The sequence below is a fragment of the Grus americana genome, chromosome 7 (assembly GCF_028858705.1).
Source record: "Grus americana isolate bGruAme1 chromosome 7, bGruAme1.mat, whole genome shotgun sequence".
Taxonomy (NCBI): domain Eukaryota; kingdom Metazoa; phylum Chordata; class Aves; order Gruiformes; family Gruidae; genus Grus; species Grus americana.
In genome coordinates, this window is record NC_072858.1 from 17,712,491 (window position 1) to 17,734,266 (window position 21,776).

The following is a 21,776-nucleotide window of genomic DNA, read 5'->3' on the forward strand; positions in this document are numbered from 1 at the left end:
TACTTAGCTTTAATAGCTATAGCTCTCAGCGCCACGGTCACTGGGCCTAGTTTAAGTCCCAGTCTACTTTTGCATACTGGACAAAAATGGACATGAAATTACAGTAATTTCCCCTGAATTCTCTCCTTTTTGTGGAAGAAAAAAAAAAAAAAAAGGAAAACCAGCAAACTATAATGTAATCTAACATCAGGTAGACATTTGTTTTACAGGATAATAGACATACTGGATTAAATTCATCCCAGAAGAAGTATAAAGTAGTTTAAAGGTGTTGATGTAGATGCATGCTTTTTTACCAGTGTTAATGACTGTAGAAGGTGAAAAGCAGTGAAAACTCAGGACTACAGAAACATATTTACCACAGACAAAACGTTGCTGACAACAGTGGATTTTTATGTGGTTCAGAGTCTCAACTAGATAGATCTCAGCCCTACAAATCCCTGAGACAAGCCGCCGCACCTCTGCAGGTTGGCTGATATTGATATTTACCATTTCCCTTAACCTCTTTCAAAACTGTGAGAACCATTTTTCCTTCACTCTGGAGCAGGCTGTACTGCCCTGCTCGATCTGACAGCTAAATCCTCTAGAAATCAGTCTTGCTTCCTTCTCTGAGTTTGATGGGACAGGAAGAGCAGAAGGAAAGGAAGACACTAAGAACACAGAGCATACCAGCAATAGACATATCAGATGTTTGAGAGTTGCCACATTCAGATAAGCTCAAACATCTGATGGACATTTCTCTGAGCAGAAGCCAAGGAACAGTTAAGTATGCTAATTCTTGTACCATCTCCGCAGAGGAAGAAGGAAAAGGGGTCTGAGGATGGTGATGTGACATATGGGGCAGCCAGATTGAGGTTGCTTCCAGCTTCAGAGGCAGAGTAAGGATCCTTTTAGAAGGTTAAAAATGTAGCTACAACACAACCTGTGGGTAGAAGGTTCATCACATTCCTTATCCAAGAAGTTAAAGTCAACCTTCTTAGAAAAATAATAAATTACAGGAGACCTCATCCCATGTAATGTAGAGGGACTTCTCCACAGCAGTAATAGGTTTTCTTACCTTGGATGGGGGAACCAAGTTTTCAGGTACCTTTGTATTTGTACTCTAAATTAAAAAAAAAAAAAAATTAAAAATAAAACCACCAGAAGAACGTCAATGTACACGAAAATTAAGTGAACCATTAAAAAAAAAGGAGATACAGCAAAAAACTGCTTTCATTAAGGAGTCCTTAATGAAAGTCCTCCACTCTGAAGAGGTCTGTATACAGAGCAGAGCAGCAGAAGCGCTAAAGATGGAAGATCAATATAAAATAGGCAGTTCTTGTGAGTAGTGATTTTGGCATTTTAGAGTTCAGAAACCACTGCAGGAAAATTAACCTCTACACAGTGTTCTGTTACAAGGAAATTAAAAAAAGAAAAAATTAAAATTGTCTGGGCATGCTGCCTGAAAGATTACAAGACTATAACCTTAAATATGAGAGCAAATAAAATTCAAAACAATCAAAAGTGCCTACATGTTTTTCCTTCGCAGCAGCAATGAGAAATCACATCTTGTGAGCATATAACTGATTTAGAACATAATTCTGCAGAGTGTAGAAGCTGACTCACACAAGTAAAAGCTTGCACGAGTTGCATGTTCAGCAATGCAGGTAACAAATTCAGTGCATGATAATGAAGACTTCAGCCCTGTTGGGCAGTAGAACAGGTTATTGTGGCATCCCTAAAACCCATTCTATTTTGATGTGTTGCCAATGATGGCGTTGCAACAGCATTCTGAAGCTGCTGGTTGTGATACCCACATTGCTCTCAGCTAAAAGAATGTAAGGTCCCTTTGTTTAAAAATAATTGAAACAATGGAAAACCACTGGCCCCAGAAGAGGTCACAGGGAAAATGGACGGTAATGCTGTCTGGGGTTTTCCAAGGGCCTGATGAAGGTGGGAGAGGTGAAAGACTGGTTTTTATAGCAGGATATAACTGAGAGATAAAACAGGAGAAATACTCAAGGAGTACTCCAAGAGAGCAGCAAAGCCATTACACAGGGCTGTCTCTGCAATTTTTCTGCTACTTCTTTTTGCATAAACTTCAAAAAAGAGACAGAAAAAGAGCATGGTTGCCATGAAACTGCTTCCTGCTGTTTGGTTACTCTATATCTACAGGATGCAAGAACAGGATGGCACCAGGGAAAAAAAAAATTAAAAAAAAAACAACCCCACCACAGCAACCTTCATCACCACTATCTTCTCCGAAGAGTGACAACCTGCAATACCCTGACTATAAGCGAGCTGTAGGAACATAAAAAGGTAGCATGGGGAAGGGATGAGGCAGTTTTCAAGAAAGAAAACCTTGAGCTGTTCTTATAAATTAGCAGGGGGAAGACTACAGATGCTTGCAAAACTAAGTCCTTTGGGCATTGTGATCTGGAGAAATAAGTGAGAGCTGAACACTTTGCAGAGGGAATTAATCAATTTCAGAGGTTTCACAGATCTCATTCTGTGATGGTAATGCTCACTGGGAAGCAACTGCAACCACCCAGCCACGCAGAAAAGCTGAGTTGCATCACTCACTGCTGGAAACAGCAAGAAAGACCAGCAGGGTGGCCAGCAATCAAACTATGTTGTGTGGAAGAATTTCTATTAAAAAAGGAAAGTCAAAAAAATGTTTTGGCCAACTTGAAACTTGCTAGCCATTCTCCACTAACTGGATAGGCAGCTATACCAACCAGAAAATATCAGGAGTTCAGCATTTCTCTGCCTCACGCGTAACGTAGAGATACCCAGAAAGTCAAAAGCAGACCTGTGCCATGACACAAGAACCCATTTCTTTAAGTGCAATTCTTTTCTTTAAGTTGCCTTGCAAGACTATTTCAGGCAACTCAGTACTGCAGTCCAAATGAATGGTTTTGGAGAGAGATGAAATAGGAGAGATTCTTTTGTTAAACCTCCTGGGTTTTTGTTAGTGCTGCAAAACATGTTGCCAGAAGAGAGGACTGTTCCCCAGATCCTTTTTAAAGGCATCTGTCAGTCTGAGTGTGCCAAGGTGGGAGTGGGAAAGAGGAGGCTCTCTCCAAACTGGCAGGGGACAAACAAGCTTTTACGCTGGGTAGATTCAGATTCAGGAGAGATTCTAAAGATTAACTGGCAGCAGACCAATTTATTGCTGCACATAGGGCTTGGATTTGCAGATGAACAGAGACCAAAACACTTAAAGAAAATATTTTGCCACGAAGCATACCTTGCATTGGAACTACGAATTGAAAGCAGACAGTACTGAAGGAGATGAACGCCAGTCATTGGAAGAAAATAACTATGGAAACATTAATACTCTTTCGTAAAAAGCAATAAAAACGAGCACCCTATGAAATGGGCTACAAATGGAGTTTTCAATGTGCTTCAATACCAAGATTTTCTGAAGTGCAAGGAAGTTCTGTATTTGCCTTCCCAGAGTCTTTGTATTTCATCCTATAATCTGAGTTCACTATCTGAAAAAAAGCCTCAAATGCTCTTCAATCATCTGTGCACCTTCTATGTTTTCCATAAGCATCATGGCCTTTTTCTTCCTGTTTACTGAACACACAGGAAATTGTGCTAAATAATCCCTATTGACTGAAACTGGCTTATTGTTGCAAGACAACTGCTGTTCCATACTTGTAAAACAGACTACTTTCTTCAGTTCTTCCTGTGTCTTTATTTAAGTGAAACTTTTAAAATCTTGTAGTGAATTATGATAAACACACAGAGATCTAAGTGGAATATTTTAATTCTTGGTAGGATGTTGTTTGCAGATTAAAGCCTCCTGTTCTTAGAGGATTGCATGAAATCCTCCCACCGTGACCAAATAATCATTGAGCAGCATTTTTGGTCTCCAGCTTCTGCCTTGAAGAAAAGCAGTTGCTTCAGGATCATAGTAGCCACTGCAAAAAGACCTCCAACAAGCAGAAGGAGCAAAGGAGAAAAAAATCTGAGACCCATAGAAAAACAAAATGACTGTTAAACGAGGTGATTGGAGAAGGTAGGAAGGAATTATTAGCCTAGCTTTCCTGAAGACAGAACAATTACTTTTAGCACTCTGGAAAAGAAGGTCTTCAGTACCTGAAAAGCGCTTGCCCGGTTCTCCGCTCAAGAAGGACTGCCACTGTGGGCACAGTTCTCTCTTTCCAGGTTCAGTTTATCGCGCAAATAGAAATCTCAAAGTAGGCAAACTAGTGGTGATGCCAACTCTCTCCTGCAACCAAAGCCATCACCTCACTTCATGTAACTGTCCCCTCTCTCCTTCTTTGCCACTTTCCACTGGAGAAGAGCTGAGAAGTGTCTGCTCAAGCCCCAGGTAGACACAGCCCATTCCCCTAAAAGATCCCCAAGAGGGGGTTTTCCCAGGGATGTGAGCCAAGCCAGTGAAAGCACATGAACTTCACTATCTAGACCCACAGATGTTGGAGCATCTGTTGGTCTTTGTTGCTTACACAACAAAATCTATGGCTGGGAAGTCTCCTGAATTGAATATGGCTCTGGCATATTTTGCAGTTAGTTTGTTTCTGATCATCCATTTAGTATTCGGTCCCCTGCAGGCAGCTGCTCTCTTGTTACATTAGGCTGTTGCTCCACAAACGTAGACATCCAGCGAGGGCAGATGGGAATAAAACCCCCATGCCAGAAAGTCACCTTCCCGCCTGTTTCTCCATTCTCCTCCAGAGGCACAGCAGAAGCACACAAAGCAGACCAGTGCTCACCAAGGAGCACAGCAATGATTGCAGTGTTACACCAGGTTTAACGGTGCTCAGAGCTCTACAAAGCATTAGACAATCAGTACCCTGAAAGCCTAAGTGGACAGCAGAAAATAAGTATTATTATTTTCATTGCAGTGATGGTAAATTGAGCCTCAGAGAGATTAAATGACCTGCCTATGGTCCAGTAAGTGATGTCCTGCAGAGCTAACACATACATCCAAATCATCAACTTACCAGTCTAACATGTTAACAGCAAGGCCATTCTTCTTCAGTTCTTTTAAAAGTTTGTCCCTGAGAGCTGGCGTAGAAGAACTGTAAAAGTTTTCTTCCATTTTTCCCAGAGTGCCCTCACTTTTCCAGTGTTCTGCAGAGAGGCTACAGTCAACAGACTATCACGAGGGCTCGCAGATACATATTTCAGTGTAAACTTAAAGAAAGATACCTAGTCCAGGCTTTCCATATGAAGACAAAACAGAAGTGTCAACTCTCCAAATATCAGTAACTACAACACTAAGTCATCTTAGGTAGAACGCAGCTATGTCAACAGTCAGAACAGAGCAACATAATTAAGAAAAATGTGCATTGCATGGTCATCCAACCATGACCTGGAGCTCTGAGCTGAAGAGGAATGACTCTGCTTATCACAAATTTCATTCAACGTAATCTTTTAACTCGCTACACAGAGTTTTGAGATGGATGTTTTCTATATATCTATATAACTGTATTTGCATACCTAAAGCTTTTTTTCCTATTGATGGAGGTTTAAGATCAAAAAGTTGAAAATGTAGTCAAAGCATTTCACTGTAAGTATTTATCAAAAGTAAATATCTCAGATCACGGAGACACATTTGGCAACAAGTAGGAGGAAACCATGCAGAATTTTGCTTGAAAGAGTGTAGTCATGCTGAAGAGCAAGTTCAGACTAGTTTGGAGATACGGAAACAGGGAGACCATGTTCACCTTGATGTACGCTGAACAAAGAAGGCAGCGAGTGATTTCTCATTTTTAGTAAAAGCGCTAAGTTTTCTACCCTAACAGGTCATAGCAGAAATTTCACAGTACAACTGCTTCATGCAGAGACACAGAGACAAAAATGCTACAGGGATATCCAGACTTCACGTAACCCACCATTTTCTGATGGCTCATTCTGCCCTGACTGTGGTGGAAGAGGTCAGACTGGAGAGGGGCAATGGTTCAAAGTGGTCTGAACCACAACTACAAATGATAGAGAGTAATAACCCCAACGCATGAGTACAATCCATTGCCTACACTTTCAGGGGGAGGAAGAAGAAGAGAGGATGGTGCAGGAGACATCCAAACACTGCGGGGAGGGATTTCTCACCACCCTGAACGCAGCCCAGCGCAGGCAGGCAGCACCCTGCCAGTGTAATTCCCGTCAAAATTTCACTTCCCGCGATTCCTTTCCTTTCACTGTCTCATTATTATTGATCCTGTAATGCCTGGAGCGCTCTGTCTTCGGGCAGAGCAGGTAAGGAAGAGAAAGGAGTGTGCTGAGCTGATGGCCAGCTTGTGGCAAGGCTCCATCTCTGATCCTGGTGGTCCCTCTAGAGGTGAAAAAGCAGTGCTGTTTCCAAATCTGTTTGTTCCTAGACATCCCTGCCGAATTGGCAAACTAGGATAGCAGAGTGACTTCTGAGACGCCTGCATGTATCCAAGCAGGTCTCAGGCTGAGATTCATCTACTACAAATTACCGGGCTGTAGTATGCATCAAGTTGTACCATCTTAATACATCCATCAGCATAGGCTTTGGTGCTGCACTCAGCTCTGACTCCTTTCCAGCTCCTCAAACCCCAAGGTTGAAGACTTCAATATGCTAAGAATGCTTTTACTTGACAGGTTTCTTTTTCTTTTTCCATACATTCATCCCTTTCTCACCCAGAATTCATGTCTTCATTTTCAGGCACTGAAGGGAAAACTAAAACCACTTAAATAAGTAGTGTTACCTGAATAAACAAAACTTGACATTATCAATGTTTATTGAATTATTTTTATATCATCCAAATTAAGTTTAATTACACTCCGTAAAGATATCCAGCTCTGTTACTAATGAAAAAAAAATATATTTTTTTCTAGGAGCATTGCATTTTCTGCTTCTTTCTCATGATGATTACCTATTGATCACAAGAAGATCCTTGAGAGAAGAGACAGCAACAAAAGCTCTTTGTCCAATTGCTCTGCTGCCAATTGGCAGCATTTCACAGTATGCATACCCAATTTCACACACACATACACACACAAATACGTATGCCTTCTGCTCCACAGACGTGCACGGTCAATGGAGCTCTAAGCCACCAGCTTGTCAGTTACTGTTACCAGACAAACTGTACGGTTCAGATCAGCCAGGCACCCAGGGGAGTTGCAAAGGATTTTGCCACTGCATTTCTGGGGAACTGAGCTGGATCCTTGGTGAAGAGTACAGAAAGAAACATACACGTACAAACCTGGAAGCCAGAGCTGAGGCAAGCCCGGGAGCAGTGCCTTGTGCTGTGCTTCCTGGGGTTGTGGCAGTCCGTCTGGGAGTGCAGCTGCTTAGTCACAGGCTGCATCACTCCAAACCTGAGTCACTGGTATCAGCACTAGTTTCTCACCACGGCCCTTCACTAGATCCCCATCAATCTCGGCATCACGGGAGACTTTCCAGGATAAGTGTTCTGGAGCCAACAGAGGTTTACAGCGATACCAGCCTTCTCAAGCCAAGACATAACTCATTAACTAGCAAAATCAAACATTTGTGCACACAGCTCAAGTGTTAAAAAAGCACCTCTATATCTAGCCTGCCAGCTTTCCCTGGTTCCGTATGGTGCTCCCTGCACTTTGCCTGGAGTGCAGGTACACATTTTCAGTGGCAGCCCTGTGCCCTCGGGTCTGATAATGGGCTCACCCAACTCCAAAGGAGTCTCCCTGACCAGCGACCAGTGCAAGCTTTAATGTGACTGAGATGTTAGTCTCCAGAGCATCCCACAACCTCTCCACTTACATGCTGGCAGTTCTTACACAGTCATTCCTGCCAGACTAGACATGATTCAGTGATCCTCATCCAGCCCATTCAATTATTTGGGGAGAGGCCAAACCATCGAGACCAAGAGTCAGCAATTTTTAATTTAGTGGGTATCTGAGTCACACATCATTTAAAAAAAAAAAAAAAAACCAACAACACTGAAATTTCTAAGTGTTAACACTGATTTTGGTACCAGTTCTCCCTGGTCTCAGGCAACTGCCTTAACTTCTTTCTGCCTTGGTTTAATTTATCTAGGAATTGAAGATGATAATTTGTCAGTAAGGAAAAAAAGATGTCTTTAAATTGCTTGGAGATGAAAACTGCTCTGGGTATTCTGGCTAGTACTGCATATTAGAATAATAGCAATGAATGTATATTCTTGCCTTCCTTCAATTTACTTTGAAGAATCCCAAACAAACAAGACTTTAAAATAATCCTGACAACTTGTAAAAGATATCTTCAGTAAAGTATTCCTGGCTTCCACAGATGAAAAGATACACACAGAATACAACTTCAACACAGGTGAAGGAGTATCAAGATTACAGATGGCTAATGCATCTACTAGATAAATTCATTAAAAAAAAAAATAGAAAATTCTCCAGCGCCCTTTAGCTGAAGTGACAAATCACAATGGCACCCTCAAGATGCCCATGAATGTCAGGAAGGGTCTGTAGCTAGAATGACATGAGATTCAAGAATCTACCAATTCACTCATATATGAAGATAATCCTGAATCTAAGGTATTCCCATGCATTCTCTGAGTTGAAATTACTTTCAATTTGGGAATACTTAATCACTTCCATTTCTTTTAAAGTAGCACTGTGTATACTGTAACTCTGTTTCAAGCGAGGTGCTTCAAAATACTTTGCACAGGAGCAAACCGGACAGGCTTTCTCACAGCAGCCGCCCTGCTATTGTTTTGCCCACAGTAGATAGAAGATACCTGGCTTTTCTTTTACACCAAGGCAAGCAGTTTCAAATGACATTGTATTTTGTATTACGAAGAACCTGCACAGACTGTTACTGCAAATGACCTGTTATCTGTCATAACTTCCTATTCAGCAACTCCAAGCCGAGCCTTGGAACTTAAACCCCTAAGAACTGTACAAAAATTTAGTCTTCAATTTGTGGACATGTGGTAGTTAACATCAAGTTGCTGTGAAGTAAAACCTGCCTGCTTTTGTTGCTCTCTCCTTATTCTCATTACCAAATTACTCCAAGACTGCATGACTTTGATTTCTGAATGTAACATCTGCATTTATTTGAAACTATTACATGCACATATTCATTTACCCAGATATTTTTGGTAACAATATTTAATGCCTTCTTTTTAAATATGTGAACACAGCTAGACTTTGAGATAGAATATAATTCTAGAAATATGCCTTGAAAGGTTCTGTTAGTAGGAATAAATCTGTAGCAAAGGATGAAGAGAGTTAGGAAGAGGGCTTGGGTTTTGTTTGTTGGTTTTTATTAAAATGTTTCCTTCTTCTGTTTAAACCAAGATGTTTTGTGAATACTGCTGAAAGAGCAACATCATTAGATACCATTGGAGATTTAGAAGGCAAGTGGCAGTATGAGATCTGACAGCTCTATAAACAGAAACATTTCATTTACCCAGAAAAGGGCCATGGCAAGTTCAGCAAATTTCAGCCCAGTGCCTTCATCATTCTTGTCCAGGGTTTCACGAGTAGAAATCACAACAGTTCTCACAGCAGGCCACATCTATGCCCTTCCTAAATACTGGTCCTCAAAGTAGCCAGGAGCGTGATGCTCTCCTAAATCCATTTGCTTCATACGGCAAACAGCCTGCAGACAGTTAATGTGAGGGTGGTTGGGAACATGCTGGGAATGTCAGATGCACTAAAGCCATGCCGAGCCATAGGGCACGCCGAGGCAAGCAGCATCCTTTGGGCTCCCAAAGATAGCTTCTATTCCTGCGTCAGGTGGGGCAGGCTCAGTGATCGTTCGGGCAATTAATATAGTGTGTAGGTCCTCAAAATAGCATGTGTACATAACCAGTCAGTCTTCAGCTTCTGAAGGAAATTATTTTCCTCAGTTATATCATTAATATCCCAGGAAAATAGGTTCTGTGAGATAGAGCACTATTCACTCAGATTACGTCTATCCCTACAGCTGGGAATAGGAATGGTACCAGTACTATTTCTGGCAGATACGGCACTGAAAGTAATAAATTATTCAGTAAAGGCTGTGCAGATTTTGACAACTTAAGAACAGTAATTTCTTAGTATCAGAACTACAACTGACTTCAGTGGGAACAGAACCGAGCTGTTGCAGTAACCAGCATCAGATTTAAAAATCTAGATTATCGGGAGCCCTCAATTTGGTGATGATATGCTTATGACATGTTTAATTTATGCTAATAGAGCCTTTGAATGTTTTATTAATTCCACTAAACAACCTGGCCGTTTCCCAGAAGGAAGCAGGTCAAAGTTGGGCAATGCTTCCAGGGTGGGGCCCTGACAGACACGAGTAATTACCCTGGAATCTTACTCCTGAGAACTCTTTCTAAATGACTTGGAAAAATAAGCCGCGTTACATTGCGTTTTCCAAACTCACATTTTCTCTCCATATCAGGCTCTTAGTTAAGTAAATAGTTTAGGTGTTCACAAGAAAATCCTGGTTGGAATTATGCCATTTATTTCTCTGTTTCAGGAAGAAGCTAAAAATAGGAAGGCAGGACAAACGCTGTGTTCTTCTGCAATACTGCTCAGCTCATTCAGCTGCCCCTTGTGATACAGTTAAATAAAACAGTGATGATTCAATGATACTAAAAAATTAATCTCAATACACTTATATAGATTTATGTTGCAAATAATCCAAATTTGAAAATAGTTGAAAACTGATGCATGCACTGCATATAACTTTCCCTACATCTACGTATCCACTTTCCCTACTCCATGATCCATGGAGTATTACGGATCCATGGAGATTTCTCTGATCATATGTTTTCTGCCTAAGTATGTCTTAAGTAGTGAAATGTACATTGCTATTATTAAATTTTACGTCATGACTGAAGTAGCCTCACAGGAAACGCAAAATCCAGTCAAAGGGGATGGGGACAGTGAAATACTGTGTCTCCTGTCTTGAGGAGGATGTTGTAGCTGTGCTGGAGAGCTCTGTCAATCCACTTCGTGTTCTGCAAGCTCAGAATATTTCACTGCTTGCCCTCATCTAACTACAGACTATTAATCAGCCAAAACCATATATTTTGGCTTTGAGAAGTACTCACAAACCACTACAGAAAGGCCATGAAATAATAATATTCAGCATGACCTAATCTGAACTCAGAAGCAAAAACAGTAGATCCTTTTACTACTTTTACTGTGTTTTTTCTCTAAATTCAGTCAATCTGTATTACAGTTCCATGAAGTTGAGCAAGAAGGACATCATTCTATCTTTTTAAACTAATTTCAGCTTTCAGTCTCTTCCACTGATGGTGAAAAATCAAAGCCTTCATTGTCTTTTTGTTTCCAGTAACTACATGAGCAGTTGCTCCACCTTACGTACTCTTTAAGACAAAGCCTGCCACCTCATCTCATGTTACTCGTTTGATTTCAATGGAAGCATTTAGATGAGTAATTTGCAGGATTATTTGCATCCAGTGGTTACACGGCATGAGTGTCACTCAGTTAGCTGGGCCACAGCTAACTTCTTCACAGCAAGGAAGTGAAACTCAGAAACACAGAGGATGCAAATGTTCTTATCCATAGGTAAGACCAGGCTTCCACGGGCACTAATACCAGATCTATGTGTTGTTGGATCAATCAGCAGTAGAAATTTCATCTACATCAATATCTATACAGATCACATTTTGATGTCATTAAAATAGTAAGAGTATAAACTACAGAGCTTATACTGGTTTTATAATTCTATGTGAGCTTTACATTGGCTGTCAGAGGGCAGCCATTCCTGTTTGTATATAAAGTAACTGCAGCACTAACAGACAATTGTTGATATAACCAGCACAAGCATAACTTAATTAAATGTGAAACAAAGCTGAACTATCAGAGAAACTTTATGCCAGATGAAAGCTTTGGGTCATGCAGCAACACATTTTTAAACCACTTGTAGGAGTCTCAAAGTTGAACTTAATATTTCATTAAACCACAAGCCAAATTGGTTCCAGCATCAGTGGCTCTGTGTCTGCAGCATTATACCTCTGATTTTCATAACAAAATTATTAATTTAAATCTAAGTAAAATGTGGGATTTTTTTAATTTCACTTCTAGATCTTCACCATGGAAATGCTTATCTGAAATCTTTAATAAACATGGTCAGGCAGTAAAACCTAACCGTTGGAAAAGTCAGTCTAATCTGACATGCTTTTTTCCATATTTAGCTCCTGTGAACTAGCTTACACATTGATCTAGCAGTGAACATCTGATGTTGTTTGAAAAGCCAACTTTTCCATGGCAACCTCAACCAAGCATATCAGTGTTTGAGCACTGCTCTGAACATCCGTCTCTGAGGACTTACCAGTTCATGTTGACTCCTATTAATCACCTGCTTCTGCTCTTCTCCATCTCCATCCCACCATGTGCCCCCCTCCCTGATCAATCACCTGCAGCCACATATCTGCCCCAACATTACTGAGATGCATTTCTCTTCACCTTCTGCAGTCCAGAGCTCTTGCTCCACTACAGCACTACGTAGACTCACAAAAAAGTCAGTCTTGAGCATGTAAACACACTGACACGCGCAACAGGATAACTTTAAATGGGACTGTTTATGTTCATAAAACTTTTAAAAGAGGATCAAAACTCTGTTCAATTCAATTCTAGTGGTTATTTACAACAAAACAATCAGGAACCAAAAATACCACTTGGCTTTTATAGCTAAGTAACACAGTAAATTGCAAAGTGCAGATGGTAAACTCAAAAGAATTCTAAAAGCATTTTCAAGCAAAGAATAAATTATTAAATGCAACAAACTCCCACAAAACAAACACCCAGCAGTATCAATCAAATTATTTCTTACAAGCAATACCTACTCTAATCACAGTCACATACTAAGCAAAGCAATGACTCAAACAGAAAGATTGACTTTTGCCATCTGTTTTGAAATTGTTGGACCACCACTTAAAGAAAAAACACAAGCTGGCATTTCTTAAGACTGAGGCCATTAGTGAGAGGAGAAACATGAAATGCTAGTTTGTTTTCTTGCCAAAGAGAATCTTGTACAAATATAAAATATGGTAATGTATGAGTGTTTCACAGATACTGTTTATTTACCATATTGATATCTCTAATTTCAGTCTGAGATTTATATTGGTTTTTCATATGCAGTGTTTCTCACTCAAAATGCTAAGCAAATGTGACTTCATTTTGCCAACAGCACAGAAGAGATGGCTCTTACACATTGTCCTCAAAGTAATCCCAAATGGGACAAGAACATAAACATATGACTTTATTAGAAATTGTGCACACAATCACAGCAATGCAATGTGCAAAGCAACTAAATAGAGCCCAGTCACAGATGCACACTGACTCTTGACAGCACTTCTCCTGCAAGTCTGAGGTTGGTGAAGGTGCAGAACGAGCATTGTCTCACCAGTTCTTCTTGTCTCTTACACAGTGGTGGTGATGGAGATTCTTCCTAGAGCAAAACATATCTTAATACTGTCTCTTTCCTTATTGTTAGAGAAACAGTCAGTACTAATTCAAACAAAACAAAACAAAAAAACCAAACCAAAACAAAAAAACCCACTTACTGCTGAACCCTTCCTCCCACGAGGTGTTAACTACCTGTTCAGGTTAAGTTTGCATGTGTGTTCATCAAACAGTCCCAAACAGAGACCCTAATACAAAATGGGGGTCACGGTTTCAGACGGGAGTACCACTGGCAATAAGCTGTCAAACCAAAGAGTTTGGGTTCATTTTACCCTTCCATCCAGATATCCTTTCAACTGGATTGTTCATTTAACACACTTTTTAAACCAGTCATCACAGTGCTTTTAACGATATCCAAATGGAGGTATGTTTCTGCATTTTTAATAATGCAGTGGGTGTAATGAGTCACAATGCAATGAGTGAAAATAAAGAGTACTGACTCATGTCTACTAAAACATGTCTCAACTAGATGTGTTGTGACTAGATAATTATGCACTGAATAGCATAAGAAGATATTAGGAAGCAGCAGTGAAGGTCTATTTGCCCATAAAGCTTGAGAAAGGTACATCCACACACCTAACCAGAAAAGATAGAGTTAATCAGCTCCTTCAACACATGACCATGTGCCTGGCAGTAAAATGTGTCCCAAACATATAAAAATCTCACATTCTGTAGCATAGTGAGACGCAAATATCACGTTAGGAGCCTCTGGGCTCTGTCAGGTGCAGAATTGGCCATATCCATCAGACACTGTTGCAAAACCAGATCCCAGATCTCATTGTGATCTACGATTGGGTTAGGATACACTGTTCCTACATACTGCAACCCCAAACCACAAGCTCATCACTACAAACACCACTGAATAAGGTGGAGCACTTCTAAATAACGGATCAAGGAGCAGAGTACTTGAAAGACACATAAACCCTGTGGGATTTGGCAGGATATACCCCAGCCCCAAGTCTGCTGATTTTTTTTTTTTTTTTTTTTTTTTTTGTCCTTATGAACACAGAGTAAACCAGGCTGTGACCCTGGCAAACATCCTGGAAGAGAATACAACATAGACCAGCTAGCAGTACAGGGAACCTAAGCTGAAGACTCCCGCAGTAGCAAGGTGAACATGAGCCAACAGTATGCCCTGGCACTGAAGAAGGCTAACAGCATCTGGCCTGCATTAACAGCACCATAGCAAAAGAATCAAAAGAAGTGGTTATTACCCTCATACTCAGCACTCATTGCACCACATCTAGAATATTGCATCCAGCTTTGGGACACCCTCTTCCCCCCAGTACAACAAAGACATTGACTAACTGGAGCAAATTCATCAGATGGCCACCAAGATGGGACTGGAGCTCTTGCCCTTTGAAGAGAGGCTGAGTGATCTAGGTTGGCAGCTCCAGAAGGACCTAATAGCAGCCTCCCCTGACTTAAAAGGAAGTACAGTGCTCTACACATCCCTGCCTTGTGCATGTAAATCAGAACAGACTCAAAACAAGCTCAGTTAAGTCTTCTGAACAAACAAAGGATATTAATGGTGACTTTCCATAGCAGCAGTTGGGTTCTCATTAGTAGGAAACTGGAAGTGTGAAGTTTTCCACTTGTGCCTGGCTACAGAGCTGAAAACCTCCTAGTCAAGTACTTCAACAAGAAGCACTACAAAGACCAAGTGCCCCTGTGGATGTGAGCCCACGTCTGCATGCAGCTCTCCTCTGTGGCAACCAGTAGCAGACAAAATCATTAACTCTGTGGTACTATGCCTGGGCTGTCTCCTAATTTGGCAGCCCTGGATATTATATATTAAAAAAAAACCCCACCCAACTCTGTTGGAGATTCAGTTTGAAGTGAAAAGGAACAGACCACTTTGCCCCACTTAAATTCTGTGGATATAACTAAAATCAAAATATGTTTGACAGGAACAACAACATATCAGTAACTGCTCTACTCCTCCATCCCTGAGCTAACTGCATGACAAGTAACCTTTCCTAAATTCCAGTCAAATGAGCTGAAGACTTCCAAACAGGAAGTACATATGCTTGAGATGCAAAATTCCTCCAGTCTTTTTAGTTACTGACAAAGTTATTACCCAAAGCAAGAGTGTGACTTACAGAAAAGACGAACCCCTCAGTACAAATTATATCCACCAACGCTCTTCCACTTAACATGAACGTTTCCTTCATCCAACACACTATTAAAACCATATACATTTATCCTAATGCCAAATAAAACATTCATGGGCACATATTTTTGTAATAGCTTCCTAGAGGATGGGAAAAAACTTAAAGCCAAATTGTTCATTAAAATATTTTGTAAAAAGTATGTATCATCCAGGCCGGAGCATTCTCAGATGCTTTCTCTCTTAATAGCCACATTAACAACTAAGTCAACAGTTTCAAAGGATATTTACCAGCTAAATTAAAATCTAACAATCACATTTTAGTAGCTATTCTGGGAGTCCAAATCCCCAGACAACCTTGAAAATCTTACCCACAGAGTACCTTTAGCATTCAATACAGGCATTTACAAATACAACCCCAGAGTACTTTCAGTAGGAGACCACCCTCACTAATGCTTCTGAAGTGTTACGACTCTTTTTACTGACATGCCACATTTCATCTACCACCATGCTGCAAAAGAGCTCTGTGAGCAGTTACAGTCCTCTCTTCAGAGTGATTCATTCTCTTTAATTAAATGCCCTTGAAATATTACTGCTTTAAATGTCATCAGATGCAGCTTTTGTTTGAAAGACCAACAAGTACAGTAACAAAAGCAGAGCTAACTTTCTCAGCCCTAAGAAACACAGGAACTGAGTTTGAACAAAATTTTTTTTAAATAATGCTCAGTTACACAAAACTGAGATTCTCTTACATTATAACTCCAAAAATGCAGTCCTTCAAAAATGCCTGTTACAGAATTACCATCTCTTTATTCAGATGAGAACGACCAGGGTGCATCAAAACAAAAGGAAGAGCCAATAAACAAAACAACAATTAACACAGTGATTGAGCCATTGCTTAAATATTTCTTTCGTTACTTAAATATTTCTTTCAGTGCTATGTCATCCCAGAATTCAGTTTCTGTCCTGGACTCTGTTTACGTAACTGAAGTGACTGATTCATCTAATCCTACCAGTCAAGACAAATCCAGACTTCAAAGATGTATCTTATGACAACAGGCACAGAAGTAAAACAATGTGTCAGTCTTCAGGAACTGTTGTACTCCGTGGTTGATGTACCACTAACACTAAAACAGTATACCAGAAACGGGATAGGAGGAGGAAAAGGTTTCTAATGTAGAGACATAGTGGTTCTCAAGATCAGAGTATTTGCTATACTTGGCAATTATCTGCAAGTTCTTCATTTGTACTTTAAAAGCCACATTTCTTTTTTCACAGGCCAGGAAGAACCACCAAAAAATCAGGGGAGGAAAAAGCAGCTTAAACACATAAATACATGCATCAACTCCTGAGATACAGATCTAACCTCCCAGTAACTACAAAGGCAAGTCAGGTCACCCACCATATCTGAAATTGTGTTAGGACTATAACCTGTGAGTTACAGGTCCATAAATTGTAAGACTTCAGCAGCATCCTCTTTAGAAGATTCCACAAAAATGTTACAAGCATTTTAGTCCAGATTTCACGGGATTTCACCTTCTAGCCTGTTTTGGATATAGTTCAGGGTCATAATTTTTCTTGGGGAATTCCAAGAATAACGGTGCTTCTTGCTATCTGGCACCTTTTCAAAGCACAGACAGCAGCTCTCCCAGCCAATCTCATTTCTTCCTTGAGACACACGTATTTGCTTAGGCCATTCACAGAAAGAGGATACCCATTTCAAAAAGGTTTCATAACATTTAGTTCTGTTTTCTACTCTCTCAGGTTCCATATACTACACATAAGTGGAAAACTTCACACTGCTAGTTTCTTGCTAATGAAAACCTAACTACTGCCACTGAAAGTAATCTTTAATATCCTCTGTTTATTCTAAGGACTGACTATGTTTTCATTCTGCCCTGACTTACACACAGGGGACAAAGGTGAAAATACTTAGAGCACTGTATGCAGCCTTGACCACCGAAAGTAGATAAAATCTGCACCAGTTAAAAAAATACCACTGGTTATTACTTGTAGGGCTGATTATAAGACATGCAAAGAAGCTGTATTAACCTATTTGCATTACAGTTGCACTATTCCCAGTCCCATTTAAACCCCTAAACTCTGATCTTGGAAACTCCGGACTCTGAAAGCAATTGGCCTCAGTTTGGATGCTCCAAGATTGTCAATTGTTGTATTCAGGATTAAGGTGTAAACAGAGATGTATGCTTCCTGCAGATAACAACGTGGCTGTGCTTTCGCTTTTTCAACAGGATGATTTTCTGGATGTCTCCAAGATCAGAAAAACACATCAGGATCAATCCTGGCCTTAGGCAGGATGATGAGGCTCTTTCCAAACCTATCTTTTGATTGCATGAAAAACAGACACAGATGTAACTGTTCACAGGGTCAACCACTCAATTAAAATAGGCTGTGACGGGTGTGTAGTAACTTGGAAAAAAGCAACGAAGCAGCATTACAAGGATCTGAAATAAGTAGTTCCACAGCTCAGTCATCTTTGCAATGTAGAAAGTAACTGGGGCATCATTGTTTTTCTCATTTATTATATACCAATGAGATAGCTCCCAGAGTACATAGCTTTATTAGGATGATGATATCCTATCCAAGTCAGACAAGTGCATCTGAGAAATAAGCCAGCAGGTATCTACTTCCCACACACACACTTAACAGTTCAGCAACAGGCTAATCCACATGGTGGTTGAAAAGCTCTGCGGGGAGGCAGCAGTAGTTTCTCCCAATGCGTAAGAGTAGAAACATCACTTTTCTGTTGGGGCCCATTGTAACAGGGTTTTAGCATGTTGATGTTTATTAGCTTTCTCCTCTTCAAGTAGGCAATACATTTTTGAAGGCCATAAAGGTGTTGTGAATGACTATATCTCCATTAGAAATCTGCTTCTGAGATTTATCCTACCCTTGAAATAGAAATTTTGGTATTATCTTTCTTCAAGAATAAACAATTTTAAAATCAAAGTTAGCTTGAGCATGCACTTGCCTATAAAACAATGTATAGAAACAAAAAGCCATCAGAACAGCAAAATGCTGCTTTGTCAATAGTCTACAGATAGCTAATCTAAATAGTTGAAGCGTTTTCTCAATTATGTATTCATGCACAAAAAATACTAACATTTTTCCACTTGTTTTTTTCTTCAGAAAATTATGTAGCATTATATAAGGAAATCTGTTGTAAATGGAAACTGCCCAAGAAACGTGTCATCAAAAACAAGGGCTTCCACCGATGAGCATACCTCCTCAGATGAAACGGACCACTGCAGTCCATAGGACTGCCCATTAAAGTTAAGACACGTATGTTCAAAGGAACAGGCTTTTACAGCCCTGGCTACAGAGTCATTAAACTGGCTATGTCAAAAAGTTGGTTTCCATTTTCTTAATTAAAAAACAAACAAACAACAACATGTCTGAGCATGGGTACAAATGAAAAATTAAATATACTCCCTCAACATAAATTGCATCCAAAGCATTTCTTGTTCATAACTTTGCATTGCTTGTTGCACTAGGTTTTACATTATTAGCTAGTTGTTTGGGAATTCAAAGATGTAAACCACTATAAAGCACCAGGTATTATTTCCTAAGATCTCTGTAGCAAGGGATTACCAACCAGTGGAAAGCATCTAGGAGAAGGCCTTCTGAATCCAAAACAGGTGCACAGCACCTACTGCTAAGCCAGAAGCACAAGTGGGAGCTCCTTTTAGTAACCACCTGTCAGGGTGCAGAGGCCCCTTCACTCAGGTAAATAGCCAAGGCTGTTTAAAAGGAGGGTGCACGCTGTTACGAACCTCCTCCCTGGGACGTAACTAGTACTGAGCAAGAGCTCACCCACAAAATAAATCTAATACTTGAGCCTCGCAGCTTTTGCAGCCCAGGAGGCATTATGTCCTTTACCGCTAAAGGGAAAGTGTGCCTGAAGTGCAGGAGAGCTAAATGAGATACAGCTCCTCACACAGCCACTCCACATGTTTAAAACCTCACAGCTGAGCCGAAAAGGGAAAAAGCCGGTGGAGAAAAAAATAACAAAGGAAAAAAAGTGTTACGAGGCGCTCAGGGAGGGCTCAGCACCACCGCGCTCAGAGACACGCGGCGGGAAGGCCCCAGAGTCCCGCTGTCCCCGGGGAGCGTTACACCACGCTCAGGGTCCTCGCGAAAGGGTGAAGACGAAGGCCCCGAGCACCTTCGGGGGAAGGAGGGAGGGAAGGAGGGAGGGAGGGAGAAGGAAAGGGGGCACCTCCCGAGCGGAACCGCCCAGCCCCAAGCAGGACCCCGGCTGGCTGTCCCGGCTCTTCCTCCCCGGACCATTTATACGGGCGGCTACGGCAGCTCCGCGGGCCCAAAGCCTTCCCGCGCGTGGCCGCGGAGCGCGGGGCTCAGGCATGCCCTGTGAGCGCCGCACCCTGATTGGCCCCTAGCGGGCAGGCCGTGCTGTAAGGCGGCAGGTGATTGGCGGGCGAGCAGCCGCGTGCGGGCGCTGCCTGGCTTTGTACACACGCCGGCCCGCTCGGCCCTTTAACAATGGGCGAGGCGGGCGGCGCCGCGTGATGGCGGGGGAGCCCTTGGGACGCCGCGCCGAGCTTAGGTGCCCCGGGCCAGGCCCCGCCGGCAGCCGCGCCGCTGCGTAGGGTGAGTGGCGGCTTCGGCGGGGGAAGCGCCGCCGGCCTTTGTCGGGGCGCGATCGCCCGCCCCCGGGGCCGCAGCCGCCGGCTCCTCCGCGCCCCCTTCGCCCGACCGTGCCCCGCGGCGGGAGGGGGTGGCTTAACGAGCCTCACTTGTGCCCCGCATGGCGGCCAGCTGGGCCGGGGGGCCGGGGGCGCCCCGCGGCGCGGGCGGCAGCTGATCGCGTTTAACCGGGGGCGAGCGAGGAAGGGGCGAGGGTTGCGCCGCTCGTCCCGTCCTGTCCCGCCTGCGCTCAGCGAGCGCCGCTTCCTCCCTTCTGCCCAGGCCCAGCTGCCGCGCCGCCCCGCCGATGGAGCTGGAGGCGCAGTGGTGGACAGGACAGCTGGCTGCCGACATCCACCAAGCGCTTCGCTACAAGGTAGCCTGGCGCGGCGGCGGCGGTTGGTCTGCGGGGGGGGGGGGGGGCGGCGGCGGCGGCGGCGGGGAGCCCCGGGGGACGGTGGCCGAGGCCGCTCCCGGCCCTGCGCTGCGGGGGAAGCGGAGGGCTGGTAGCCCCGGCGCCTCTGTGAGGGCTCTAACAATCGGGCCGGCCCTGCGGAGGGCAGCCGGCGCGGCGGCTTGAAGCGGGGCGGAAAGTGCGTGTGAGGTTCGGGCCGCCTGGGTTTTGGTGGAGTTCGCTTTTCTAAACCTTGAAAACCACGGTGTCCTCCCCCAGGCTGTTTGTCCTCGGTCTTGACAGTTTATCTGACTGAGCGGACTGTTCGCTCTCTGCGCTTTAAAAAGGCAAAGGGGTCACGGTGCGCTTGGTTGCTCTGTCTGGGTGTGTAAGTGGGTCCAGGTTTAAACTCGGTAGAAAGCACTGTGATGCTATTGTAACAGCAACAACAACAACCAGCCACCAAACAAGCACTCGGTGCAGTCAGAATAGCAGAGGGTTTAGGCAAAACTGCTTTAAAGTTGCTTGGACTGACTCAAAGTTGCTCTTTGGGGCCACTTTTATAATAAAGCACATCTTATGCCCGGAGCAGAAAATCAGTTTACAGTGACTGCACCTACTAAAAATAGGCTTTTGCTTCCTGATAGTACTTGATGAATGGATTATCTTTCTTGAAGGTGTGACTGCTAAAGCAACTTTTTTTTTAAGGGGGGGGAGGGAACACAGGAGAAGGACAGAATAATTTATTTGCTACCAAAGTTACCGTTACTAAAACTAAGTTGGTGTTGTGAAAGGTGAATTCTAAAGCTTAGTAGGTATGGGGGGAGGGAGGGTTGGTTTGTTTGCGGGGGTTTTTTTTCCATTTAAATACCATGTTTCAGAACTTTCACCTTAAAACTCTGAAATTTTGGGGTGATTCCATTGATGTTATCAGACTGTCCTGCTGGAAATTTAATTGTACTCAAAATCCTACTTATACTGGGCTGCACAATCTAACTCATAAATTTATTCAGGATAACAGAAGACAGCACTGCTGTTCTGCTGTATACAAGAGGAGATACTAGCTACAAGGCAGGAGTCTGGGGAATGTTCCTTCTACCAGTCCACGTTTTGTATTCAAAATAGATCATGCCACAGATTTTTCTCATCTGCGGTGTTAGTAGGCCTTTTGTTTTGTGGGGTCCCCCTCAAATCTGAGACCCTGTGAGTTTTATGTATGCTTAACTAAATGCT

The 21,776-nt window shown here is 42.4% G+C and overlaps 1 protein-coding gene across 10 annotated transcripts in view; it reads left to right on the forward strand.

The window, feature by feature from the left end:
• The first annotated feature begins 19,916 nt into the window (after nucleotides 1-19,916).
• Nucleotides 19,917-21,776, forward strand: part of CCNJ (cyclin J) — a 29,092-nt gene continuing 27,232 nt past the window's right edge. For 9 of the 10 annotated variants that reach the window (XR_008577946.1, XM_054832618.1, XM_054832619.1 and 6 more), the window contains exons 1-2: nucleotides 19,917-20,113; nucleotides 20,432-20,525. Coding sequence is in view for 9 of the 10 variants with exons in the window: in XM_054832618.1 (XP_054688593.1) it covers nucleotides 20,457-20,525 (69 nt within the window). In the remaining variant the exon portion in view is untranslated. Of the gene's footprint in view, nucleotides 20,526-21,776 lie in introns of all 10 variants that reach the window. The other variant, XM_054832622.1, reaches the window with a different exon arrangement.